The 26,632-nt window shown below is 45.0% G+C and overlaps 1 protein-coding gene across 2 annotated transcripts in view; it reads right to left on the bottom strand.

Moving 5' to 3' along the window:
• CASP7 (caspase 7) overlaps window positions 1-26,632 on the bottom strand; it is a 60,969-nt gene that overhangs the window by 20,821 nt on the left and 13,516 nt on the right. The window contains exons 3-5 of one of the 2 annotated variants that reach the window (XM_033943536.1): window positions 15,335-15,379; window positions 5,228-5,373; window positions 212-340 (exon numbers count right to left, since the gene is read on the bottom strand). In XM_033943536.1, the coding sequence (XP_033799427.1) occupies window positions 212-340; window positions 5,228-5,373; window positions 15,335-15,379 (320 nt within the window). The remainder of the gene's footprint in view (window positions 1-211; window positions 341-5,227; window positions 5,374-15,334; window positions 15,380-26,632) is intronic. The other variant, XM_033943537.1, reaches the window with a different exon arrangement.

Raw genomic sequence — 26,632 nt, 5'->3', positions numbered from 1 at the left:
TCTCCTCTAAGTCTCCGCTTCTCCAGGGAAACCTGACTGGAAAGGGGGTACTCCAGGACCGACTCGAGAAACACTGTCCTAGAGCATAGCAAACCCCAGCCACGAAAGTAGGCTCGCAAACTGAGCACTGTGACCCTCCGAAGAATTCGTTTTCACGTCTCTAGGAAATGAATCCTGCTGATCTCCTTCGAGGGTAGACAGGAACGCTTACCTTGTTCGAGTAACTTCTGCATTTGGTCACACGTGTAGTCATTGTAGACCTTCACCTTAAACCCCAGATGACAGAAGCACTGAAACAGGTCTCCTGCATCTTTGTCAGTGCCGCCCCTCGTGGGCATCCCTGGCAATGAGGGAAAAAAAGGGAGAACATGAGTACTGTGAGGACATTCGAGACAAGGGTCCAGAGCCTGCGCTAAAAGTATCGGGTGCCCCAAAATTTAGCAGTGGTAACGATGGCACATGTTCACAGTTATCTGCCATTATCTCTACTTCTGCCGCAGATTCATAAGTCTCTTTGTGTCAAACCAAAAACTTTAATGCAGCTTCAACTATGACCAGTGTTCAAAATATATCTCAACATTGATTTGGAACACCGGTCCCTTCACATAATATGCATCTTTTAAAAGTTTTTATATATACAAAATTTGAATAAAAAAGGATTTTTTTTAATTACATTTTTTGGATCTTTACAAGGCTGTTCCACTATTGCCAGTTATCCGTACCATAAGATTCCTCTAGGAATCTGTGTTGTGTTTATATATGGGGGGGGGCATTGTCATCTCTTCTAGGTGTGTTGGGGTTCCAGTGAAGGTAGTCCTGGCAGTTGTAATTTTATTTTTAAAAGTAGCCATTCTTTTAGCTGAATACTTTAAAAACAAAATCACAACTGCCAGGACTGGAACAACTACCCACCTAGAAAAGATCACAATTCCCCCCACAGAAAAAGAATCAGTTGCAGCAGACAGAACCTGGTCCCACTTCTCCACTATACAATGGCCAGACCTTGTATAGTGGCCAGACCATCTAACAAACTCTATAAAAAAATACAGCCACGCAGCCTGTGACCTCAACCACTGCCCACCATACCTGTTAAAAACCTCCGTGACTTTATTCCGCGCCCTCCTCTTACAATGGATACAAACCTTGCTCACAGACGGCCTTTTCCTGCAAGACCTCAGCAAAATCATCGTCACCACGATCCTAAAAGACCCTAAAGGAACAACAGATCAACCATCCAACTACAGACCCATAGCCTCAATCCCACTATATGTCAAGCTAATGAAAGGCCTCGTAGCTAAACTCCTCACCAACTACCTAGAAAACCACAACTTGCTCCACCCTACACAGTCTGGTTTCAGAACCAACTTCAGCACAGAGACACTACTAGGATCCCTCCTGGACAAAGCTAGACAACATCTCAGCACAGGCAGAAAAATGGTGATTATACAACCAGATCTCACCGCAGCTTTTGACTTGGTAGACCATGACATCCTAAGGAAAATGGTAAAACCAGAGGACATAATTTGAGGTTGAGGGGTGGTAGATTCAGGGGCAATGTTAGGAAATTCTACTTTACGGAGAGGGTGGTGGATGCCTGGAATGCGCTCCCGAGAGAGGTGGTGGAGAGTAAAACTGTGACTGAGTTCAAAGAAGCATGGGATGAACACAGAAGATTTAGAATCAGAAAATAATATTAAATATTGAACTAGGCCAGTTACTGGGCAGACTTGCACGGTCTGTGTCTGTGTATGGCCATTTGGTGGGGGATGGGCAGGGGAGGGCTTCAATGGCTGGGAGGGTGTAGATGGGTTGGAGTAGGTTTTGACGGAGATTTCGGCAGTTGGAACCCAAGCACAGAACCGGGTAGAACTTTGGATTCTTGCCCAGAAATAGCTAAGAAGAAAAAATTTAAATTGAATCAGGTTGGGCAGACTGGATGGACCATTCGGGTCTTTATCTGCCGTCATCTACTATGTTACTATGTTACTAATAGGAATGACAGGTAAGGTACACACATGGTTTCAAGGATTCCTACAATCCAGGACTTACAGCGTAAAGTTAAACAAAGAAAAATCAGAACCATGGTCCAACCCCTGCAGCGTATCCCAAGGATCACCTTTATCTCCCACACTCTTCAACCTCTACATTGCTTCTCTCGGCATCTGCCTAGACAAATTAGGCCTAACCTCCTATAGCTATGCAAATGACATCACCATTCTCCTTCCTTTTGATCAACCAGCGACCTCCATGACAGACACACTACACAGAACACTAGAAACAGTAGCAATATGGATGAAAGATCACAAACTGAAACTGAATCCTGACAAAACAAAATTCATACTCCTCGAAAATAACAAATCCCCATCCATAACAAACCTATTAAAATAAAATCTATCACATACCCCATTCAACCCACTCTAAAACTTCTGGGAATGATGATAGACAGAGGCTGTACCATGCAGCCACAACTCAACAAAACAATACAGAAATCATTCGCAGTCATGAGAAACCTAAGGCAAGTTCGAAAATTCTTTGACAGAAAACAATTCCAGCTCTTAGTACAATCCCTACTCCTAGATCTTCTAGACCACTGTTCTTCAACCGCCGGTCTGCAGAAAATTCCTGTCGGTCCACGCAGGGCTGGCGAGATCGACACGGTTAAATTTCCTGCCCTGGTGGTGTTGGCGGAAATCTGCTGTTCCTCCCAGCCTTGGGCGATCAAGACAGGCTGCCGACGTCGGGCATTCCCTCTGTGAGTCTTGCCTATGCAGAAACAGGAAGTTGAAACAAAATAGGCGGGACTCAGAGAGGGAAGGTCCCAACGTCGGCAGCCTGTCTTGATTGCTGCCCCTGCCGAGTCACCGAAGTGGGCCGCGGGGAAGGTGCAGAAGGAAGGGAGAGAGCTGCAGGTGCAGGTAGAAGGGAGATGGTCAGTGTGCATGGGGGGGGGGGTCAGCGTGTGGATTGGGGCCATCGGCAGCGTCTGTGCTGAGAGTCTGCCCACGTGCAGGATACAGCGGGTAGGGGCCTCTGGCTCGTCTTGGGCGGCAGGGCCTAAGGTGCAACGCTGTTTGTGCTGGCTTGGGGGGGGGGCGCAAATGTGCATGGCGCGCAGGAGCAAGATACTTGGGAGCCTTCGACAGTGGCTGTCTCCCCTCCCAGCAGCTCTCGTACTTGCCAGGGCAGTGATTCACTTCGACAACTTCCCCTTTCCTCAGAGGCGGCAACGGACCCAAGGCTGCCTAAGTAAATCACTGCTGCAGGCAAGTACTGAGAGCTGCTGGAAGGAGAGGAAGCCACTGTTGGAGGCTGGGAAGCTGCTGGATAAAGGGAGAGCTGCTACTGGACCTGGAGGGAAGTAGAAGGAGAGATGCTACTGGGAGGGGAGGAGGGAAAAGGATGGGAAGAGAGTTAATGTTCGATAGGGGGGAGGAGGGAAGGGAGAAGGAAAAAAGGAAGGAAACAGCTGGCAGGGAGATTACAGGAGGGGAAGGGGGTCAGGAGTCAGGGGTCAGGGTGGAATGGAGAGATCAGATGAGGGAAAGGGGAGAGACAGAGGAATGATAAAGTAGAGAGAGATTGATGCTGGAAAGGAGGTCAGCAGAGAAATGAGAGAGGGATAAAGATGCTAGATCTGGTGTACGAGAGATACAAATGAAGAAAGCAGTGAAGCTGGAATGAATGATGTAAAAAGGGGAGAGGGGCATAGAAAGAAGTCAGATACATATGGAAGGGGAAGAGGGCAGACAATGGATGGAACGGGCAGATGCTGGATTGAAGAGACAGGGCAGACGCTGGAAAGAAAAGAGTGAAAAGAAGATGATAGCAGAGACCATAAAAAGTAGAAAAAAATAATTTTATTTCTATTTTGTCATTAGAATATATCAGATTTGAAATCTATATCCTACTAGAGACATAACTGTGGACTGCAAAGCCCAGGCAGTGCTTCTTTAGCTTCCAGCTGGCTTAGGGCTCTCTCTGACCAGGGGGCACTCATGTGTGACTGCAGTATTCTGTTAGCATGATATTTCTGTGTAGCATTCTGTAATAATTTGGCTTGTTCAGTTTTCTTGATAGTAGAGGGGATATATGTGAAGGGGAGGGGGAGACAGGGGTTTTGTTGGTCCTTTTTCTGTATATTTATATTTATAAAATGAAAATTGTACAGAATATTGTTTCTTTTTATACTTTAATAAAATACGTTCAATATAAAATCATAACTGAGGCTTGTGCGGATAGGATCAGATGGAAATGTTTGTTGTTTTTTTTTTAAATTTCAGTCTTAGTAGTTTGCCGGTCCACAAAATAATTATTTTATTTCTGCCGGTCCACGGGTGTAAAAAGGTTGAAAAACACTGTTCTAGACTACTTCAATATCCTCTATCTCTCCTGCCCCGCAACCATGATAAAACAACTACAAACAGTACAAAACACAATTCTGAGACTTATCTATTCACTGAGGAAACATGACCACATCACAGCGGCATACCTTGAACCACACTGGCTCCCAATACAATCAAGAATACTATTCAAATTCTACTGTCTACTATTTAAAACCATTAATGAAGACAGCCCAGCCTACTTGAACAACCGCCTAATCCTAACTACCACTACCAGACATAGGAGAACCCACACACCTTTCACACACCCGCCAATCAGAGACGTCAAACGAAAAAAAAATCTGTACGATGGCCTTCTAGCCACACAAGCAGCAAAACTAGACTACCAATTCTCCAATTTACTGATCATGACCCCAGACTACAAAACTTTCAGAAAAGAAATAAAAACCCTCCTATTCAAGAAATCCTTAAAGACAAACTAACACCGTAAGAATCATCTCAATCCCCTGTAGCAACCTGCCCCACTCTGTAATACCTCTGTAATACTTCTTATGTAATCCACCTTGAACCGCAAGGTAATGGCGGAATAGAAATCACTAATGTAATGTAATGTAATATTGCTGATAAGTTATGAAGAATTAAATGCTAAAACTAATATGGACTAATGAAGGGAAGGATTAAATATAAAAATGGATCTATGAGGATAAAGGCTGATTTCCAGAAGAACCTTATGGTCTGGATAACTGGTAACAGTGGAACAGCCGTCTGAAGATCAAAAAAATTTAATTAAAAAATCTTTTCTATTCAAATTTGGTATATATAAAAACTGGTGTTCCAAACCACTGCAGATTCATAAGTGACAACCCAGGAGAGGGTAGGAGAAGTACCTGTTTGGGCATCAAAGTTCTTGTTGTTGATAATCACACATCTGCCCAACTTCTTATAGTTCATCTTGTATTGAAAGGCAGGAGACACGACCCGGTAAGAAATGTTGGCGTTGTCCTGCCGTTCCTCCTCTCCATCCTTCTTCTTCCTGTTGGCGAAGTGCTTCACATGTTACCAGCACAAAGCTTCGATTCGCTCTACCTATAAACTTTTGAGTAGACAGGCTGGCACAGTTTAGGGTAATTTACAAGTTACTTAATTGCTTGATTTACAAGCAAACATCAAAGCAATGTACAATTCCTATGCCAATAATAATGAAAATCCCCCCCCCCCCACACACACAATATTCAGGTCACTATGATAAGTGGAAGAACAAAAACGACCTTCTATTCTGTTTCCGTAAACTTTCCAGGCTATCCTGTATCTAAAGTGGAAAAACTAGTTAGGCAAGTGATAATATCACACTCTCTCCACAAACTATCCCAGTAAGACTATTCCAGGAAAAGCAAGACTTACTGGAAACGAACTTGTCTCGGTGGCGTAGATTTTACCAGCTTTACTGCCAACATACTCTTGACACAGTAACATAGTAAATGACGGCAGATAAAGACCTTCCTAGTACATCCAGTCTGCCCAACAGTCACTGTCATCATAGAGGCAATGTCGAACCATAATAATAATAATAATAAAATCATAATAAGGATAATATAAGATATGTTTTATATAAAGTACATTATAGAAATATCAAGTGTATTGTTAAGATAATTGTATGAAAATTTATTACACTTGTTATATGAAAAAATCAATAAAAAACTTTAAGCAATGTCGAACCAAACAATCTAGTAACTGTTGCCGTTTTCCGGGTCTTGCTGCATCTCGGTTTTGGCCGTTGTTCAGATAGTTTAGAAACTCAGAGGTTTTCCCGTCTGTGGGGGGGGGGGGGGGGGGGCACAAATGACGAAAATGCGGATCCACAATTTAGGCTTGAGCTTGGCACTCTCCAGTAGGGTGGTTTCAAGAGACGCCATGAATATGTTGGCTACCACCGGGGAGAGAGGGAACGCTGTGCGTTCTGTTTGGCCATAGTACTTTTCCCGGTTCTGAAAGAAAGTTGTCTTTAGACAGAAAGCTGCTAGGTTTGCCCATTCCATTGGTAGACCATGTATCTGTAGTTAGGAGATATCTGCTTGGTGCCCCTTCTTGTGTTAGAACATCACATGTGCAAGTGCTAAGAACTGGCTGGATTCACTCAACCTATAAACTTTTGAGTAGACAGGGGAGAGTGAGGCGCAGTGGTTAAAGCTACAGCCTCAGCAGTCTGAGGTTGTGGGTTCAAACCCACGCTGCTCCTTGTGACCCAGGGCATATCACTTAATCCCCCCGTTGCCCCAGGTACATTAGATAGATTGCGAGTCCTTCAGGACAGACAGGGAAAAAATGCTTGAGAACCTGAATAAATTCTTCTCGCCTTGGGTTCTACATCCTTAACCCTATATGTCATGCCTGTCTTCCAAGCAGGGACCGTCTATAAATGTCAAAACGTACAGCGCTGCATACGCCTTTCACTGGGCTATATAAGTGATAAGTAGTAGTAAACCGTTCTGAGCTTCCTTGGGAGAACAGTATAGAAAATTTAATAAATAAATAAATGGAAGAAATCAGATGGATGCCAGCGTTTGTTGAAGATTTTAAGACGGGATTCCCCTGCTCTGTACAAGAAAGGGGAACTGGAAATTAGTTAAGAGCAACTCATGGACTATTTTAGTAGAAAGCCAAAGAGGAGCTTGGTGGAAACTATTTGCTTAGTAAAGAGATTAAGATTTAAAAAGTAAACAAAATCTAGCCGGAAGACATAATCAGGCTGTTCTATTTCCAATCAGTGATTCAGTACAGTAGCAACTCTGGGCAAAACCTCGACAGTACGGAAGTGCTTTTTCTTACACTTCTACGAAATTGCGCGAGCAGTTTCTAGAGCGGGGAGCTGCGCTGAATAGAGTTCCTAGGAGTGTCGGGAGCAGCGTGGGCCATTCAGCGCAGCTCCCCGCGTTAGAAGCTGCTAGCGCAGTTTGGTAGAAGAGGGGGGGGGTAAAGGTAGCTCTTAAAACCATTCTCTGAAGAGGCACCAGCAGAGCTCAAAGTGACAGCAGATAAAGACCCAAATGGTCCATCCAGTCTGCTCAACCATACATGCTCCACAAATTAATCATTTAATTTAAATGGTCCTTTTTCTTAGATATTTCTGGGCCAGAAACCCAAAGCCCTGCCCAGTAGTGTGCTTAGATTTCATCTACTGGAGTCTCCATCAAAGTTCACTCCAGCCCATATTAACCATCCCAGCCATCGAAACCTTCCCCAGCCCGTCCTCAACTGAATGTCCACATACGGGACACAGGCCATGCAAGGCTGCCCAGTTCCTTCAATGTATACCCATTATTTTCTGATTAGAGATCCTCTGTGTTCATCCCACGCTTGTTGGAACTCCGTCACCGTTTTCTTCTCCACCACCTCCCTCGGGAGCGCATTCCAGGCATCTACCACCCTCTCTGTAAAGAAGAATTTCCCAACGTTACTTTTGAATCTACCACCCCTCAACCTCAAATTATGCCCTCTGGTTTAACCATTTATGTAATGTTGAAAACCGCTTTGGAAATGAAAAGCGGTATATCCAAGCCTTCATAAACTTGAAACTTCAAATAAACACGAGTCGATAGCTCAAAAACCGAAGCTACTCGATGAAAGCTTTTGTATCTATTTTAAGATGCTTCCTGACTTTATGCAACGCGACATTTATTTTTCCACTAGAACACATGGGTTTGCGGGCAACTCCATGGTGGCAACTCTGATAATTGTGGGATGATTTCATTGCTGGTAGTCCATAAATCGTTTTCCTTTACAGCACCTGGCACTGTACAAAACTGAGAGAGCTGCTTTGGAGAAAAGCAGATTTTAAATGTTTTAAATAAAGAAGTGGTTTCGAGTACCCACACCCAGTGCCTAGTATTAGAGAATGACACGGGGAAAAAATCTGTCCCCGTCACCGCCCCGTCACCGGCCCACCATCCTCTGCACCGCCCCATCACCGCCGTTTCCTTCACCGCCCCGTCACCGTCACCGCCATCCCTTTCACCGCCCCGTCACCGCCACTGCCAACCCATTCACCGCCCCGTCACCGTCCCCGCTGCATCCATTTTCCGTTTTCATCCCCTTGGCCCAGAATCCTTTTCCCTTTCACTCCCTCCTTACAGTTTGAGCCGGGAACACGGGTGATCGCACGGTCCTCGCAGCCCCCACCCGCCTGCCCAATCGATCATAGTGATTAGCCAGCTCTCTCCCTTCTCCTCACCTTAGTTTGCAGGCTTTCTTTTTTAGCGACCTGCACGCTTTCCCAAAGAGCCGCACACGCGCGGCTGCTCAGTGTTCAATCTTCTGCTCTGCTGCAACTTCCTGCTTCCGGTTGCGTCAGAGCAGAAGATCGAAACTGAGCAGCGGCGGGTGCGTGGCTCTCTGATAGCGTGCGGGTCGCCGAAAAAGAAAATCTACAAACTAAGGTGAGGAGAAGGGAGAGAGCTGGCTAAACACTAGAATCGATTGGGCAGGCGGGTGTGAGCTGCGGGGACCGCGCGATCCTTCATGCCTCACTGCGGGGACAAGACCCATTCACCGCCCCGCGGGCGGTGAATGGCCTTGTCCCCGTCACCGCAGCGACTGCTAGTTTTCTTCCCCGTTTTCGGCGGGTGACCCGCGGCTAAAATGCGGTGGCCGCGGGTAAACCGCCACCGTGTCATTCTCTACCTAGTATTACACAGCAGAGTTTCAAGAGTTGGAGTGGGGAAGTTCTTTGGCAGTTGTCTCTCTCGTGATGTGAGTCACATAAGAATCGCCTTACTGGGTCAGACCAATGGTCCATCAAGTTCAGTAGCCCGTTCTCACAGTGGCCAATCCAGGTCCCTAGTACCTGACCAAAACCCAAGGAAGGGAACATTCCAGCATCTCAAAGAATAGCAAGATTCCGGAACCCCAAAGAGAACAACATTCCAGAGCTGAGATTGTGATGTCATAACACCTCAGAGCCAACCTCAGCAGTGATGTTACAATGGCTTGATTGTCCTATAAAAAACATAAGAATAGCCTTACTAGGTCAGACCAATGGTCCATCAAGCCCAGTAGCCCATTCTCACAGTGGCCAATCCAGGTCACTAGTACCTGGCCAAAACCCAAGGAATAGCAAGATTCCGGAACCCCAATAAAAACAACATTCCAGAGCTGAGATTATGATGTCATAATGCCTCATTCCACAGTGCCTCAGAGCCAACCTCAGCAATGATGTTACAATGGCTTGATTGTCCTATTAAAAAACATAAGAATAGCCTTACTGGGTCAGATCAATGGTCCATCAAGCCCAGTAGCCTGTTCTCACAGTGGCCAATCCAGGTCCCTAGTACCTGACCAAAACCCAAGGAAGGGAACATTCCAGCATCTCAAAGAATAGCAAGATTCCGGAACTCCAATGAGAACAACATTCCAGAGCTGAGATTGTGATGTTATAATGCCTCATTCCACAGTGCCTCAGAGCCATCCTCATCAGTGATGCTACAATGGCTTCATTGTCCTATACTTGGCTCACGTAAAAGCATAAGAACAGCCATACTGGGTCAAACCAAAGGTCAATCTAGCCCAGTAGCCCATTCTCACAGTGGCCAATCCAGGTCCCTAGTACCTGGCCAAAACCCAAGGTGTAGCAATATTCCATGCTACCAATAAGGATTTTTGTGGAAACATCAGAATAATTCATAAAGTCTGGTTATACATGCAGCAATAAATAATGGCAATATTTATTTATTAGGATTTTACAGGCTGCAGTTGAAGCATGACATCATAGCGATTTACAAGACTGGAGAGTCTAAGCAGCCAATCAACTTCTTCCAAGACCAAAATCAAAACATTCTGACCACGCTCTTATTTGATGGCCTCATTATTTTACATGTCTATTAGATTTTGTGATCTTAAAACTCCATAGCAGCCTTCTATAGTGCAAGAGATTAAGGAATATTTCCAATCCAATAATTTTAGGGAAAACCTGTCCTGCCTATGGCTCTCGAGGACCGGAATTGCCTACCCCTGCTATGGAGAATGTATGCATCAGTACAACCTGGCGAGAAGTGGACTGAACATAGTTCCATAGGGGACAACCTTGATAAAGCCACTGGGCGAAACATGTCGGAGTGAAACAGTCCCCAGCCGACATCGTAAGCCTGAGTGTGCAAAATAAGTGCTCTTTAGTACATTTATGAAATGAGAATTTTTGATAACAATCTATATACAATGTTCCCCTGCGAATTTGCAGTTCGCGAATCGCAGACTCAGTAATTCGCGGTATGCTACGACCACCTCTTCCTGTTACTAAAGTCAGGCTACACCAATCAGGAGCTTCGTGTCAAAGCCTGACTTTAGTAACAGGAAGAGGCGGTCAGAGCATACACCAATCAGGAGCTTCGTGTCAAAGCCTGACTTTAGTAACAGGAAGAGGCGGTCAGAGCATACTGCAAATGATTTTCTGCACCCGCCTGCACCCCAGCTGCCCTCTCCTGCCTTTTGATAGACGCAAAACCGCATTTGCGGTTTTTCAAAATTTGCGGGTGTTCCTGGAACAGAACCCCTGCAAATTTCGAAGGAGTACTTTATATAAAATCGGATGTATCTGTGTATGTATGTATGTTCCAGCATAACTCTGAAATGTATAGAGAGATTTCAACCAAACTTGGTACACATATGACTTACTATCTTGGGACAAATACTATGTGGGGGGAAGGGGGTGACATTGAAAACGACAGATATTAGTGTTTAATCCATAGTTTTCGGGAAAGAGACTGTGCAGCGGCAGCGAAAAGGGCAAACAGAATGCTAGGAATGACTAAGAAGGGGATTACAAACAGATCTTAAAAGGTTATTATGCCATTATACTGGGCCATGGTACGCCCCCACCTGGAATATTGCATCCAACACTGGTCACCATACATAGTACTATTCGAAAGGGTCCAGAGAAGAGCGATAAAAATGGTTAAGGGACTGGGGGAGTTGCCGTACAATGAAAAGCTAGAGAAACTGGGCCTCTTCTCCCTTGAAAAGAGAAGACTGAGAAGGGACATGATTGAAACATTAAAGATATTGAAGGGAATTGACTTAGTAGAGAAAGACAGATTGTTCACCCTCTCCAAGGTGGAGAGAACGAGAGGGCACTCGCTAAATTTGAAAGCGGATAGATTCCGTACAAACATAAGGAAGTTCTTCTTCACCCAGAGAGTGGTAGAAAGCTAAAACGCTCTTCCAGAGTCTGTTATAGGGGAAACACCCTCCAGGGATTCAAGAAAAGGTTGGATAAGTTCCTACTGGAACAGAACATACGTGAGTGGACTGCACGTTGGACCACTGGTCTGACCCAGCAGCAGCAAATCTTATGTTCTTATAACATTTCAACCAAACTTGGTACAAGTATGGTTGTACTATTCGTCCTCCCTCCAACGCTTCAGAAAACATTTGAAAACTTGGCTTTTCTCTAAAATGTAACCACTCCCTCCCTCTCCACTCTACTTAGTCCCCTCCTTCTTTCCTTTTTACCAAGCCCTTCCTCTTCCCATTGGAGTTCCTTTCTTTAGTAATTCCTGTAAACCGTGTCGCGCTCTACTTCCGTGGAGATGACGCAGTATATAAACTTAAGGTTTAGTTTAGTTTTAGTTTACTATCTGGGAAAAAAAATACTGTGGGGGGTGGGTGGATAAATAAATCTCCGGGCAACGCCGGTTATCAGCTAGTTAATAAAACGTAGTATGAAAGCGTATATATTAAACGCAGAAAAGAAGCGTCGAAAATTGGATCAACGAGGAGTGCTAGGTAACGATTAAAGTTCATGAAATTGTTGCCTAAGCGGTGCACGCATTCCCATGGATTAAAAGTGATCCTATACGGAAAGCATATCTGATGACCTATCAAAAGAGTTTAACCCTTTCAGGACCAAGGGACATATTTGTCCCATAACTTTAAAATCCTATCAATTTTGATTGGGATAGTCTACAGTTCTAAATTTGATATGTACGGATTCCATATGATACGGCCTTTATGTAAACAAACTGGTTCCGACATTCATTCATTAGCGTCGTTGCCAGATTGACGAGAAGATTCACTTGCCACACTGTCCATAAGCCAGAAGTGTGATTTTTTAAATAAAAATAATGATATTTCCCCAAAAAAAATCAATTTTTTGGCATCTGCAAGCCCTTTTTACCATAAAAATGTCGTCAAAACCACAAAAATTGGCCTACGATCCTTATGGTCCTGAAAGGGTTAAGAACGACTCGATCTGTAATTGTATTTGCTGGCGTTGCTAAGTGAGCAAAGTATTCATATTATAAAGAGCTGAATATTGCACCTTAAAAATTCCGCATGGATTACAGAGTTTAAAAAAAGAATTGGAAACACAGAAATTCCAATAGCTACATATCACAAACAACAACAACCAAAATTATACCTTCAATAAAACATATTTACGAAATAAAACTGTTTTTTTAAGACCTTTCGAGGCAGCAAATCATTTTCTTAAAGTGCTGAGATGTACAATGGCAGTGAATTCCAGGCCGTAACTTCTTGATATGAGAACGGGGAAGTCAACATCTTACTACAAACTGTTTTCTTTGTTGAAAGAAAACGCAAGAGTGGTCGATTACATGTTTTATGAAAATTGCCTCTTATGAAGAGGCGTTACCAGCTCACTCATTTACAGAGAGCCACTGCCGTACAATATTTAAAATTATGGCACCCATCTTAAATTGTATTCTGGCCTCTACCGAGAGTCCAAATAAAATGGAGTAACAGAACCACCTTTGGGCTGAATAAATCAGTTGAACTACCGTATTTTTATCATTTGTGTCTAATCAAAGTTTTAGAAAAGCCTGCATAAACAATAGTATAATAGCCCAATTTTGATAAAATTAAAGTCCTGGACGAGGAGAATCTATGGGATCCCTACCAACATGGATTCCTGTCAATCTAATCTAATTAGCTTCTTTGACTGGGTAACAAGGAAGCTGGATGCCGGGGAGTCCCTAGACGTCGTGTACTTGGACTTCAGTAAAGGCTTTTGATAGCGTCCCACACCGCAGGTTACTGAGCAAGATGAAATCAATGGGACTGGGAGAAACTCTAACTGCATGGGTCAACGATTGGCTAAGCGGTAGACTTCAGAGGGTGATGGTAAACGGTACCCTCTCCAAAACTTCGGCGGTAACCAGTGGAGTGCCGCAGGGCTCGGTATTGGGGCCGATCCTATTCAACTTATTTGTAAGTGATCTGACTCAGGGGCTTAAAGGTAGAATAACATTGTTCGCCGATGACACCAAACTCTACAACATAGTAGGTAAAAGCACTTTGCCCGACAGCATGGCGCAGGACCTATTCTGCTGGAACATTGGTCCTCGCCTTGGCAGCTTGGCTTCAATGCAAAAAAATGTAAGGTCATGCACCTTGGCAGCAGAAATCCGTGCAGAACTTACACTCTAAATGGCGAGACCTTAGCCAAGACTGTGGCAGAACGGGATTTAGGAGTGATAATCAGTGAAGACATGAAAATCGCCAATCAGGTGGAGAAGGCTTCATCCAAGGCTAGACAAATGATGGGTTGCATCCGTAGAAGCTTTGTTAGCCGGAAGCCCGAAGTCATCATGCCGTTGTATAAATCCATGGTGAGACCTCACCTGTAATACTGTGTTCAATTCTGGAGGCCACATTACCAAAAAGATGTGCTGAGAGTTGAGTCGGTTCAAAGAATGGCCACCAGGATGGTCTCGGGGCTTAGGGATCTCCCGTATGAGGAAAGGCTGAATAAATTGCAGCTGTACTCGCTCAAGGAATGTAGAGAGAGAGAGGAGACATGATTGAGATGTTTAAATATATCACGGGCCGTATCGAGGTGGAAGATGATATCTTCTTTCTTAGAGGACCATCGGCCACAAGAGGGCATCCGCTGAAAATCAGAGGAGGGAAATTTCATGGCGACACCAGGAAGTATTTCTTCACCGAAAGGGTGGTTGATCATTGGAACAAACTTCCACTGCAGGTGATTCAGGCAACCAGCGTGCCAGATTTTAAAAGTAAATGGGATACACATGTGGGATCTCTAGAGGGGTAAAGTCGAGGGGGTGGGTAATTAGAGTGGGCACTTGATGGGCTATGGCCCTTTTCTGCCGTCATTTTTCTATGTTTCTATGTTTCTAATGGTCTAAACATAGCCAGTTCAAAAATATTTATGGATAGCTCTAAGTTGTTTGAGAATAATAATATGAATTTTAAAAAATCACCACCAGAGATTTTACTTGGAATTTTAAAGACAGTAATAAGTAAATCCTTGTATAGATTTATCAAGTTTTATTAAAGCCCCCTCCATCCTACTGCTCCCAAGACTATTATTGGCCATATGATCTGAAATAAATAAGGATTATACCGTGTTTCCCCAAAAATAAGACAGTGTCTTATATTCATTTGGGGGTTCAAAAAAGGCACTAGGTCTTATTTTCAGGGTATGCATGTGATCATCTCTCCTTCCCTCTCCTTCCCCCCAATTCTTCCTCTTTCCCTTATCTCTCCCACATGTGCAGCATCTTTCCTCCCCTCCTTCCTATCCCCCCTGTGCAGCAGAAGTTTGCCCAGCTTCTACCCTTCCCTCCCTCCCATCCCTTATGCAGCAGAACCCTTAAGCAACCTCCCCACCCCCCCATGCAGCTGAACCCCTGCTGACCCTCCATCCTTCCCGCCGACCACGAGCAAGCCCTACCTTCAACCAAAGCAGCGTTGGGCTGGCAGCCCTCTAAACAGGCTGCTTGGCCTTGTCCGTTGGGGATTTCACTCTTCCGCGTTACTGATGACATCATCAGTAACACGGGACTACGGCTTATTTTTGGGGTAGGGTTTATACTAAGACTTATTTTCGGGTTAGGTCTTATTTTTGGGGAAACACGGTAGGTAGCATGTCCAATCTGGGTATTTTTTTAGTACTGCTTACTGGTTTAAGGGCAAAACCATTTCAGCATCCCCTTAAAAGGGATGAAAAACTTCAAACTTACCTCCAGAGGAGGGAAGGAAAATACCATGACACCAGCCGCAGATGCCTAAGAGAACAAAATACATACACACACATATCTAAGTACACCATATGCAGAAGTTACTCAAAATTTTCTTCACTAAGGAAAGATTAGGTTCTTACCTTGGTAATCTTTCTAGTACATAGACACATTATTCCTGAACCTTCAGGTAGTCAATCCATTTCCGCGAGAATTCTTGTAGAGAGCCTCATTAGCATTTTTTGCTCCACCTTCCATCTCTCTGGGCTGTCCTCCAATTCATCAGTTCGTGCCACAGCAGATGGTCAGTCCTGGAGAGGGAACAGAATAGGGAGTATGAGAACTCTCCCTGTGAAACATGAATGTTCTGCTCATATCATTCAATAGAAGAAAGCAGAATGAGCCTGGTCTTCAAACCCACTTTAATTGCAACAAATAGCTCGAGAGCCAAGTGTAGTTGCGCTGAAATATTGAAGAGTGGAGGAAGCGGTGCTTGGACATCTTGGAGAAGCCTGGATAAAGAATGGAGCAAAGTCTACCGACATCTGAGCATCCATGACACTTAACTTAAAATGTCATCCCTTCACCAAGTGTGGCCAGAAGTTCTTCACAATTATCCTCACAAAATTGGCTTTCCTTTTTGGTTTTGTTATAATCAGGAACTCCTGATGCAGGCATTTTAGCCAAAACATGTTGCATGTTGAATCCATGACTTGCCAGATGTTTTTATGATCGACTGACTTTCTTGCACTTGTGCTGAACTATTGGTTGCAATTAAAGTGGATTTGAAGACCAGGCTTGTTCTGCTCTCTTCTATTGGATGTTTCTTGTGCAGAATTGACTGTCTTTTGCTGTTGCTGCTCATATCCAACATATTACAGATAAAACAAAACGGAACCATTTGCAATTATAACAAGGTGAAAAACAAAAAAAGTCACCAACCGGATTGCAACCTGGACTATGTGTGGAACATTTGCCACGTACACCCTAGATTCTTCAAAGCAACAGTCGTGTCCTCTATCCCCGTCAATGCCGAATAAAGGAAAGAAACAGGATATCTAGATTCCTCGGCACATTCGAGACAGTAAATAGACAAAGGAACATCTGACAAGGCAGGCTTCAGGAATAATGTGTCTGTCTACCAGAAAGAAGATTACCGAGGTAAGAACCTAATCTTTCCAGTACGACAGACACATTATTCCTGAAGCTTTGGACATATTAAAGCATTCTCCAGAGTCTAGGGCAGGACAGATGAGCCTGCTGACAGTACAGATGATCCAAATGCGGAGTTCATTTTGGCCACCTTATAAAACTTCCTGATCATATGGAGAGAGGACCATGTGGCCACTCTACAGATTTCTTCCAGAGACACCGCTGCAGAGTCCGCCCATGAGAAAGCCACGCTTCTAGTGAAATACCGCTTTACAGATATAGACAGTTGCTTTCCACTTCTGATACAGGCTGAAGAGATGGTCATATGGGTCCATCTGGAAATGGCCAGTTTTGTGGCTGGTCAGCCTCTAGGGGCAGAACCTGCCAGTATAAAGAAATGATCGACAGTCAAAATTCATTCATCTCCTCAAGATATTGCAGTAACACTCTGTGCACATCCAACAGTTTCAGCACTTTATCACTTTTCCTTGATCCCAAGGGTGTGTAGGCAGGCAAACCCACTTCCCGACTGATATGAAAACTGGAGACTACTTTCATAAGAAAGATGGTGCTATGCGCAATACCTAAATTCTGAGGAAGGGATCTCTGCATGACAAGGCCTGCAATTCCGATACGCGTTGAGCTGAAGTAAATCGCTACCAAAAACATCATTTTGACTTAAGATCCATCAGAGAAGCTTGCTCTAGAGCAGTGGTCTCAAACTTGCGGCCCGGGGGCCACATGTGGCCCTCCAGCTACTATTTTGAGGCCCTCGGTATGTTTATCATTATCACAAAAGTAAAATAAAAGTTTCTTGATCATATGTCTCTTTGGCTATAAATTACAATATTATTATTAAGATTTAGCCAAAAGGAAAGATTTATCTATATATATATATAAAATCGGAGGTATGTATGTGTGTGTGTGTATGTGCCGCGATCACGCAAAAACGGCTTGACCAATTTGACCGAAACTTGGTATGCAGATCCCTCACTACCTGGGGTGATATGTTCTGGGGGTCTCGCGGCCCACCTGTACACGTGGGCGAAGCTACAAACAGAAAATCAGATTTCACCCATTCATGTCAATGGAAAAAATGTAAACAGCTGCCATTCTCACAGTAATTCAACAACGGCTTGACCGATTTGACCGAAACTTGGTATGCAGATCCCTCACTACCTGGGGTGATATGTTCTGGGGGTCTCGCGGCCCACCTGTACACGTGGGCGGAGCTACAAACAGAAAATCAGATTTCACCCATTCATGTCAATGGAAAATATGTAAAAAGCTGCCATTCTCACAGTAATTCAAAAACGGCTTGACCGATTTGAACAAAACTTGGTATGCAGATCCCTCACTACCTGGGGTGATATGTTCTGGGGGTCTCGCGGCCCACCTGCACACGTGGGCGGAGCTACAAACAGAAATTCAGATTTCACCCATTCATGTCAATGGAAAAAATGTAAAAAGCTGCCATTCTCACAGTAATTCAAAAACGGCTTGACCGATTTGAACGAAACTTGGTATGCAGATCCCTCACTACCTGGGGTGATATGTTCTGGGGGTCTCGCGGCCCACCTGCACACGTGGGCGGAGCTACAAACAGAAAATCAGATTTCACCCATTCATGTCAATGGAAAAAATGTAAAAAGCTGCCATTCTCACAGTAATTCAATAACGGCTTGACCGATTTGAACGAAACTTGGTATGCAGATCCCTCACTACCTGGGGTGATATGTTCTGGGGGTCTCGCGGCCCACAACTCTATGTTGCTTGCTCAAGGCTGGGTTCACCCAATAATTTATATGTTCTTGCTCCAGGAGGTGAAACTAAAATTGTTGTTTATAATCACGTTTTGCGTTAGTTGTATTGTATTCATTCTGTCAAATATTTCACATTATAATTTGAATATTGTACTTTTTATTAAGCTGTAAAAAAATAATTTCATTCACCACTATAAAGTATTTTTATTTGAATCCATTTACAGTGTTATTGCTATAATTAAATACCCGTGCAACGCCGGGGCATCAGCTAGTAAACTATAAAGAGTTTTACCTCATGCAAAATTGTCATTTCTTTAATAAGACATTAACTATTTTTTCTGCAGCCCTCCAAGTACTTACAAATCCAAAATGTGGCCCTTCAAAGGGTTTGAGTTTGAGACCACTGCTCTAGAGGTTCACAGAACACTCTAACTAGGGCCCGTAGGACCATATCAAGACTCCATGCCATAAAAAGACTATCGCACAGGAGGATGGAGTTGCAAAGTGCCCTTCAAAAAGCTGGCCACATCATGGCCATTACATGAGAACCTTGCCATCTGAATTTTCAGGAAGTCAATCACTAGGCCTTTTTCTAGACCTTACTGCAGAAAGGCAAGCACCGCAGATATCTGTGCTGAGCCTGGGTCCCCACTTCTCTGAGTGCACCAATCTTGGAAACACTTCAAGGCTTTCGCATATGCGGTTAGAGTCGCTTTCTTCCTACATGTTAGAGGGGTGGAGACCACGCCATCAAAATAGCTTTTATGTGCAAGAAATTCCCCCACTGTCTTCATCTGGAAACATAGTATCTTGAGAGCCACATTTACTGCCTTGAGGTCTAGAATTTTACCTCCAGGCTTCTGAGCCCCTCTTGGGCACTATGAAGTATATAGAGTATCTGCCATGGCCCGAGTCTTCCTCTGGTATGGGTTCTATGGCTTCAAGATCCAGTAGACTTTGTACTGTTGCTCGGACTCTGGCTATTTCTGGCTTCCCAGCCAGAGAGTAGTGTTGTTCAATTTGCTGATTTGAATCGATTCACATCTCTCGGGTCCCAATTTAAGACCTCAACACCCACCAGAACCTCACGCACACAGACAGGGGAGGAAGCAGTCTGCCCCAATCCTGGAACAATTGCCACAGAGCCACTCAGCCTGCACTCAAGCCCACTGCGGAAAGAACCTGGGGCGAGCCTTGCTCCCATTGGATCAGTCCTCGAGATCCTGAACTATTGGTTCATATACAAAACCGCCGCATAGTTCATTAGTGCAGGCTGCCCAAGTGGGTGTAATTTGCCCCTTGAAAGCAGACGTCTGGTCTTAAGAGTCTTCGCTTTCCTGCAGCTAGAGATGCCCCAAGCTTGGGATCCTCTGCTGAACCTTAAAAGCCTTGCCAATGGAAATCAAAAACTGAATTTAATGGAAAAATAAATATGAGAACCCGCCCCCCCCCCCCCCCCAGGCTCCTACCATCTTGATGGTAGACAAACAACTGAGGAATTGGAGGACAGCCCAGAGGGACATTCGATGAAGTTTCAGGGAAATATTTTTAAAACCAATAGGAGGAAATATTTTTTCACTCAGAGAATAGTTAAGCTCTGGAACGTGTTGCCAGAGGAGGTGGTAAGAGCGGATAGTGTAGCTGGTTTTATGAAGGGTTTGGACACGTTCCTGGAGGAAAAGTCCATAGTTTCTTATTGAGAAAGACATGGGGGAAGCCACTGCTTGCCCTGGATCGGTAGCATGGAATATTGCTACTCTTTGGGTTTTGGCCAGTTACTAGGGACCTGGATTGGCCACTGTGAGAATGGGCTACTGGGCTTGGTGAACTGTTGGTCTGACCCAGGAAGGCTATTCTTAAGTTCTTATGAGGCGGAACAAAAAATACTTACGAGTCTCTAAAAGATTCAGGAATAAATGGATCTGTCGCACTAGAAAACACCTTTAACCCTTGAAGCTTTAGTCCAGCTGTTACTAAAGCAAATTCCCCCTCCCCCCCCCCCCCGCCGATACAATGTCAGCTTTTAAGAACAGAACCGAGACTAATATTTGGAAAATTCCAGCCCCCCCCCCCCCCCCAACAAACCATTTTCATTTCCAAAGGAAAAGAACACGGCAGAAGGAAATGCACTTTCCCAGGGCATGTAGTCTCATTTGCTGGACCTCTGCTAAGATTGCCACTGAGGGTCTCTCACTCAAGGGAACAGAAAGGTCCCCGATACCAGTGGTTGTGGGCCGATGCAAAAAGAGATCTGCTCTGTCCCTAGGCTCTTCCCCAGCATCCACTGGTTCTTCACCCTGCCTCCCAACACAGGCCTCCCCTCCTGTCTCTCTCTGATGGGCTACCTGCAGGGATGTGACCGACTCAGAACCGGCTCAGGCTGGACTATATATGGGGCTATTAACCCCCTGTACTCCGCCCTCATCCTGCCTAAGGCCTGACAAGCTGCTGAGATAGGGGGGGGGGCCCTTCTACCTCTGCCCCATACATAAAGTGATTCTCTCTCTCCTCCCTGGCCTACTGAAAGACATTAGCCTGACACAGCATCAGCAGTTAGCCATGAAGTCTCTCTAAAGAAGCTATGGGAAGCAGTTTATCAGAAGAAAAATCTCACGCACACACATATACAGGGTACTGTAAATACGAGTATATACCCCGCTCGGACACAATCTACGATATATTATAGTAAAATGCAACAAATATTCAAACAACAATAATAATAATACTAACAGCTTATATACTGAGTCCATATAAAAATACTTCAATAATAATCTTTGATCTTTATATGTCCATTCATCACTGGTCCCTTTCTTAAACTGCATTCATTTTTATCGGTATATCTTTTTCAAACATTTATTTAAACTTCAGAATCAAAACCCTTTTACTTATCTTAAATCTTTAAAGATTATCTCAATAGCACGATCTGGGAGGGCTAGCTTATTCAAGGATCCTCCCCAGAGCCGTCCTTTCTCATCCGAAAGGTACTGAAGGGAATAGACTTAGTAGATAAAGACAGGTTGTTCACCCTCTCCAAGGTAGGGAGAACGAGAGGGTTCTCTCTAAAGTTGAAAGGGGATAGATTCCAAACAAACGTAAGGAAGTTCTTCTTCACCCAGAGAGTGGTGGAAAACTGGAACGCTCTTCCGGAGGCTGTTATAGGGGAAAACACCCTTCAGGGACTCAATGTAAGGAAGTTCTTCTTCACCCAGAGAGTGGTAGAAAACTGGAACGCTCTTCCGGAGGCTGTTATAGGGGAAAACACCCTTCAGGGACTCAATGTAAGGAAGTTCTTCTTCACCCAGAGAGTGGTAGAAAACTGGAACGCTCTTCCGGAGGCTGTTATAGGGGAAAACACCCTTCAGGGACTCAATGTAAGGAAGTTCTTCTTCACCCAGAGAGTGGTAGAAATATGTAACGCTCTTCCGGAGTCTGTCATAGGGGAAAACACCCTCCAGGGACTCAATGTAAGGAAGTTCTTCTTCACCTAGAGAGTGGTAGAAAACTGGAACGCTCTTCCGGAGGCTGTTATAGGGGAAAACACCCTTCAGGGACTCAATGTAAGGAAGTTCTTCTTCACCCAGAGAGTGGTAGAAAACTGGAACGCTCTTCCGGAGGCTGTTATAGGGGAAAAAACCCTTCAGGGACTCAATGTAAGGAAGTTCTTCTTCACCCAGAGAGTGGTAGAAAACTGGAACGCTCTTCCGGAGGCTGTTATAGGGGAAAACACCCTTCAGGGACTCAATGTAAGGAAGTTCTTCTTCACCCAGAGAGTGGTAGAAAACTGGAACGCTCTTCCGGAGTCTGTCATAGGGGAAAACACCCTCCAGGGATTCAAGACACAGTTAGACAAGTTACTGCTGAACCAGAACGTACGCAGGTAGGGCTAGTCTCAGTTAGGGCGCTGGTCTTTGACCAGACGGCCGCCATGTGAGCGGACTGCTGGGCACAATGGACCTCGAGTCTGACCCAGCAGCAGCAATTCTTATGTTCGATAGATTTACTGCTTGACTCTCAATTTTAAATAAATGTTTGAAAAAGCTATACAGATAAATGAATGTAGTTTAAGAAAGGGACCTGTGATGAATGGACACAATTCCTGATTCTGTATGGGACGCCCGGTCTGAGCAGCTGCAGAGAATCACACATGGGCGTTCTATATAGAATCGTGCCTAACCAGCGTCCATGTCACAGGCGCTGTTTAGAGAATCGAGTTGCCGCTGAGCTGATCGTGGCAAGGGAATCTCCCTGCCGTGATCAGCTGAGCGGCAACGGCAGGGAACACCCAAACTCCACCGCAAGTCGGTCTGCAGAAAGGATGCCTACTCCCTCCCGCTACCACCCCTGAAAGCTCCCCCCCCCCCACTGTCTGCAGCAGGAGGGATGCCCAATCCCTCCTGCCAAAAACCCTGAAACAATCCCTGGCAGGATGGATGCCCATTCTTTCCAGCAGGCACCCCCCCTCCATCCCAAACATCCCCGGAAGGCAGGATGCCCACATTTACGCCTGTTCTTTTGCACCTTTCAAAAATTGTTTACACTTACATGTTTGAAAAGTTAGCTCAAACATGTGTGCACATTTCTTGACCACTGTGCACGTTTAAAACTTGCATGGGTTTCTTTCTGCTTGACAAATGAAATTAAAATCAGCACTTACTTGTGAAAGATTGATCAGAAATTCTCTCCGCATTATCTCCCACCCAGCCCTGGACCCGCCCAAAAAATTCTTCCCTTGTGTACGTGTCAGAAGTGAGCAGTGTACCCTTGGCATTGCACAGAATATGTTAATTAGCTTGTTAGCACACACGGCGGCTCCCTCAGAGCAGTGCAACCTCTCCAAACTGTTTCCTTTGAATGGTTTCCACTCTGAAGAGCCTTTGCACAATGCAGGTTGAGCTGCTGCGAGTTGAGCACAGGTTATACGTGTCCTTTCATGCAGAGTGGTACTGTGGACATTTGTTGGCTTGTCGTAAAATATGTGCCAACAAGCTAATTGTATTCTGTGCAATGCCAAGAGGAGGGTTACCAGACGTCTGGATTTGTCCGGGTTTTAAAAAGCCTCCTCTAAATTGCGCCGGGCAGGAAGAAGTCCAAGCATGCGCGTATTTCCTCCTGCCCGACGTGAGCAGACAGCGGGAGGGAGGGTGGAGCTAGGGCGGGACTGGGACGTAATGGAGCGGGGATGGAGATCTGGGGGGCGGGTCTAGTGGGGTCCACATTTTACTATAGTAAAATCTGGCAACCCTAGCCAAGAGTACACTGCCCACTTCTGACAAATACACAACGCAATAATTATTTTGTCAGGTCCAGGGCTGGGTGGAAGGTTATGCGGAGAGGATTTTGCGTCAATCTTTCACAATTAAGTGCTGGTTTTATTTCGCTTTTCAAGCGGTAAGAGGCACATGCAAGTTTACATAGTAACATAGTAGATGATGGCAGGAAAAGACCCGAATGATCCATCCATTCTGCCCAACCTGATTCAATCTAAAAATTTGTTGGGGGGGGGTTCCTTCTTCTTAGCTATTTCTGGGCAAGAATCCAAAGCTCTGCCCGGTACTGTTCTTAGATTCCAACTACTGAAGTCTCCGTCAAAGCTCACTACAGCCCATCTACACCCTCCCAGCCATTGAAACCCTCCCCAGCCCATCCTCCACCAAACGGCCATATACAGACACAGACCGTGCAGGTCTGCCCAGTACTGGCCTTAGTTCTTCAATATTTACTATTATTTTCCGATTCTAGATCCTCTGTGTTCATCCCACGCTTTTTTGAACTCCGTCACCGTTTAAAACGTGGAGGTTTGTTATTAGGGGATGTCCATGACCTTCAATACCATGGCTTGGACTTCCCCATCCCTGAAATTTGTTTTACATGCGATTCTTGTGGGGACAAAGCTTATCCTGAAATATTGGATCTCTGAGGAGGCACCCCCATGATGAAGCAACAAGCTCGCTTTGAGTTGGACACCTAATCGTCTCGCCCACAGGAACACTGGGAGTTTTACTGTTCCCTCTGGCAACAGCTTTTGGACACTAATGCTTAAATGCTACCGACTGTTTTCATGTGAAGGCTTGAGTGGCTTCCCGGTTCTTCTTCTTTTTTTTTTTTTTTTACTACTGTTCACCTTGCAGCATTTTCCGGCAGAGAGAGTGTGTCTGTATGTAAGTGTTCGTGAGTGTGTAAGTGTATGGTTGTGCCGCGAAGTGTACGGGTGTATTTTGTCTTGTTCGAGTCCGTTGTGCCTGGGTGATGTTTGCTCGTATTGGGGATTCTGGTGGTTTTCTCTATATTCAAACTGGACAGGGGGCGCTGGCTTGCGAGTTGTTTTAACACTTCCCTTTGCCCATGATGTGGTTCGATTGTATCATTTTTTTGCACCTATGTGCGCTCCTTCACCGACTGTACCACTCTGCTCCTGTATGATATACTGTTTGCTTTGTTGCCTAGTGTTGGCTCTTGTTCTCCAGTTGCCTCTTGTCTCAATAAACATGATATTAAAAAAAAAAGAAAAAAAGCACGTGGAGGTGCAAAACTTTCAAAAATTTAAGTGCAAACAATTTTTGAAAGGTGCAGGAGAACATGACGATACTTTCGGTTTTGGTTCAGACGTGCACAGAGGCAGCTGCAGTGACAGGAAAACCTCGTGCGCATGAGTCCAGCAGGATTTCTGTGCACAAATTTGCCTGCATATTAATTTCCTGCATTCTGCAGTATCGGGCTCGAGGTAGAAGCCATGCGCTCAGACATCTACCGTCAGAGCGCAGTGAAATGCAAGGATGAGTTTAGCAGTGTCAAGCAGTCACCAACCGATTCCCAGATGACCTGGGCGAAGAGACTCGGAGCCGGTGCTGGTATCAAAAAAAGTACCTTAGCTCCATCTCAGCTGTCAAGGTTCAAGGTAGCATTTATTTGATTAACCATCTAAAACCAAGCCATCAAAGCAGCGTGCACTGTTGCAAAGGAAGCAACAGAAATATGAAATAAGCAAATAGGTTGCCCAAGCCTGTAATATGCCACAGGACCCCCAATCAACAGATTTCTGGGAAGTGACGTCAGAGGGATAGCCGATTTTAAAAAAGGCAAACAAGAACACCAAAGCAAGCAGTGCTCTGAAATGTCATTCAATAATAAATGACGCGAGTCCAATGAAAAGGCTCTTATTTCTAAGCATAACATTGTTCCGCTGGTTTACTTTATGAGGCTTTGGTACATAGAATAGTGCTGCCTCGCCATCTGATGGTGGTAGGAGGTACTGCAGCTTTGCCCAGTATTAAGCAGTGACTGAGGGGCATAGCGGTGCCAGTTTCTGAAGCAGAAAACACGTCCTTCTCAATTCTGTTTAGAGACACCTATTTTTAGGCATGGAAAGCAAGATTACAGAATACCAGTGTAGCACACTGCAAATTCACATGTACGATTTCGGTGCAACCATTTATGTCGGCCAAAAGGGGTGGAAACGCTCACACCTAGATTGCAAAAAAAAAATAAAAAATAGGCATGCACTCCGTTCAGACTCCATCAAATGTTTACACCCACCTAAACTATACATCATCATGTTTAGGTGCCATTTTACAGTGTAGAGGGTCATGCCTAGGGAATTGTGCCAAAAGCATGCCACCCTGACAGTGGCATAGTAAGGGAGGGGCCAGGGGAGGGGGGCAGTCTCTTCTCACCACACGCGCGCCCCCCTTCCCTTCCCCCGAACCTCTAGTTGTTCACTACCGCAAGCAACAACTTTAATGTGCTCCTCGCGACCTCGTCGTCCCTCCCACTGACATCACTTTCGGATGTCACATGGAGCACATTGACGTTTTTGTTGCTCGCGGTGGTGAACAAGTAGAGATTCGGGGGAAGGGGGGATTGCGCTTAGCAGGGGGATCGGCGCAGGAGCAGGGGGAAGGGGGCGGAGACAAGGGCAGGGGTGCCTCTCAGCTTCTACACTACTGCACCCCGATTCCGTGCAAAGGAAGCAGCAGAACAGAATCTAATCTTCAATTTCTGGGTCTCTCTAATGCCTATCTAGGTTCAAGGTGACTTGCGTTACAACAATGAAATATAAAGCAGTTTACAGTAAACCCCCACTAATTCGCGGTATTTTCCGACCGCCACTTCCTTATACTGAAATCAGGGTTGCACCAATCAGGAGCTGCTTTGACACGCTATCTGGCTCCTGGTTGGTGCAACCTGACTCGGAGTATACCGCGAGTGATTTTCTGTACTCGCCGGCGCCCCAGCTGCCCTCTGCTGCCTCTCGACGGGCGAAAAACTGTGTTCGCACTTTTTCAAAATTCACAGGGGATCCCAGAACAGAACCCCCGTGAATTTCGGGGAGTACTGTACTATGAAGTAGTTACCAGAGATAGGAGATGTTGTAATCATTCAACAGAGG

This window comes from Geotrypetes seraphini, chromosome 4 (genome assembly GCF_902459505.1).
Source record: "Geotrypetes seraphini chromosome 4, aGeoSer1.1, whole genome shotgun sequence".
NCBI lineage: Eukaryota > Metazoa > Chordata > Amphibia > Gymnophiona > Dermophiidae > Geotrypetes > Geotrypetes seraphini.
Note: the sequence above shows the minus strand (reverse complement) of the source record. Positions and strands in the feature narration are given on the sequence as shown.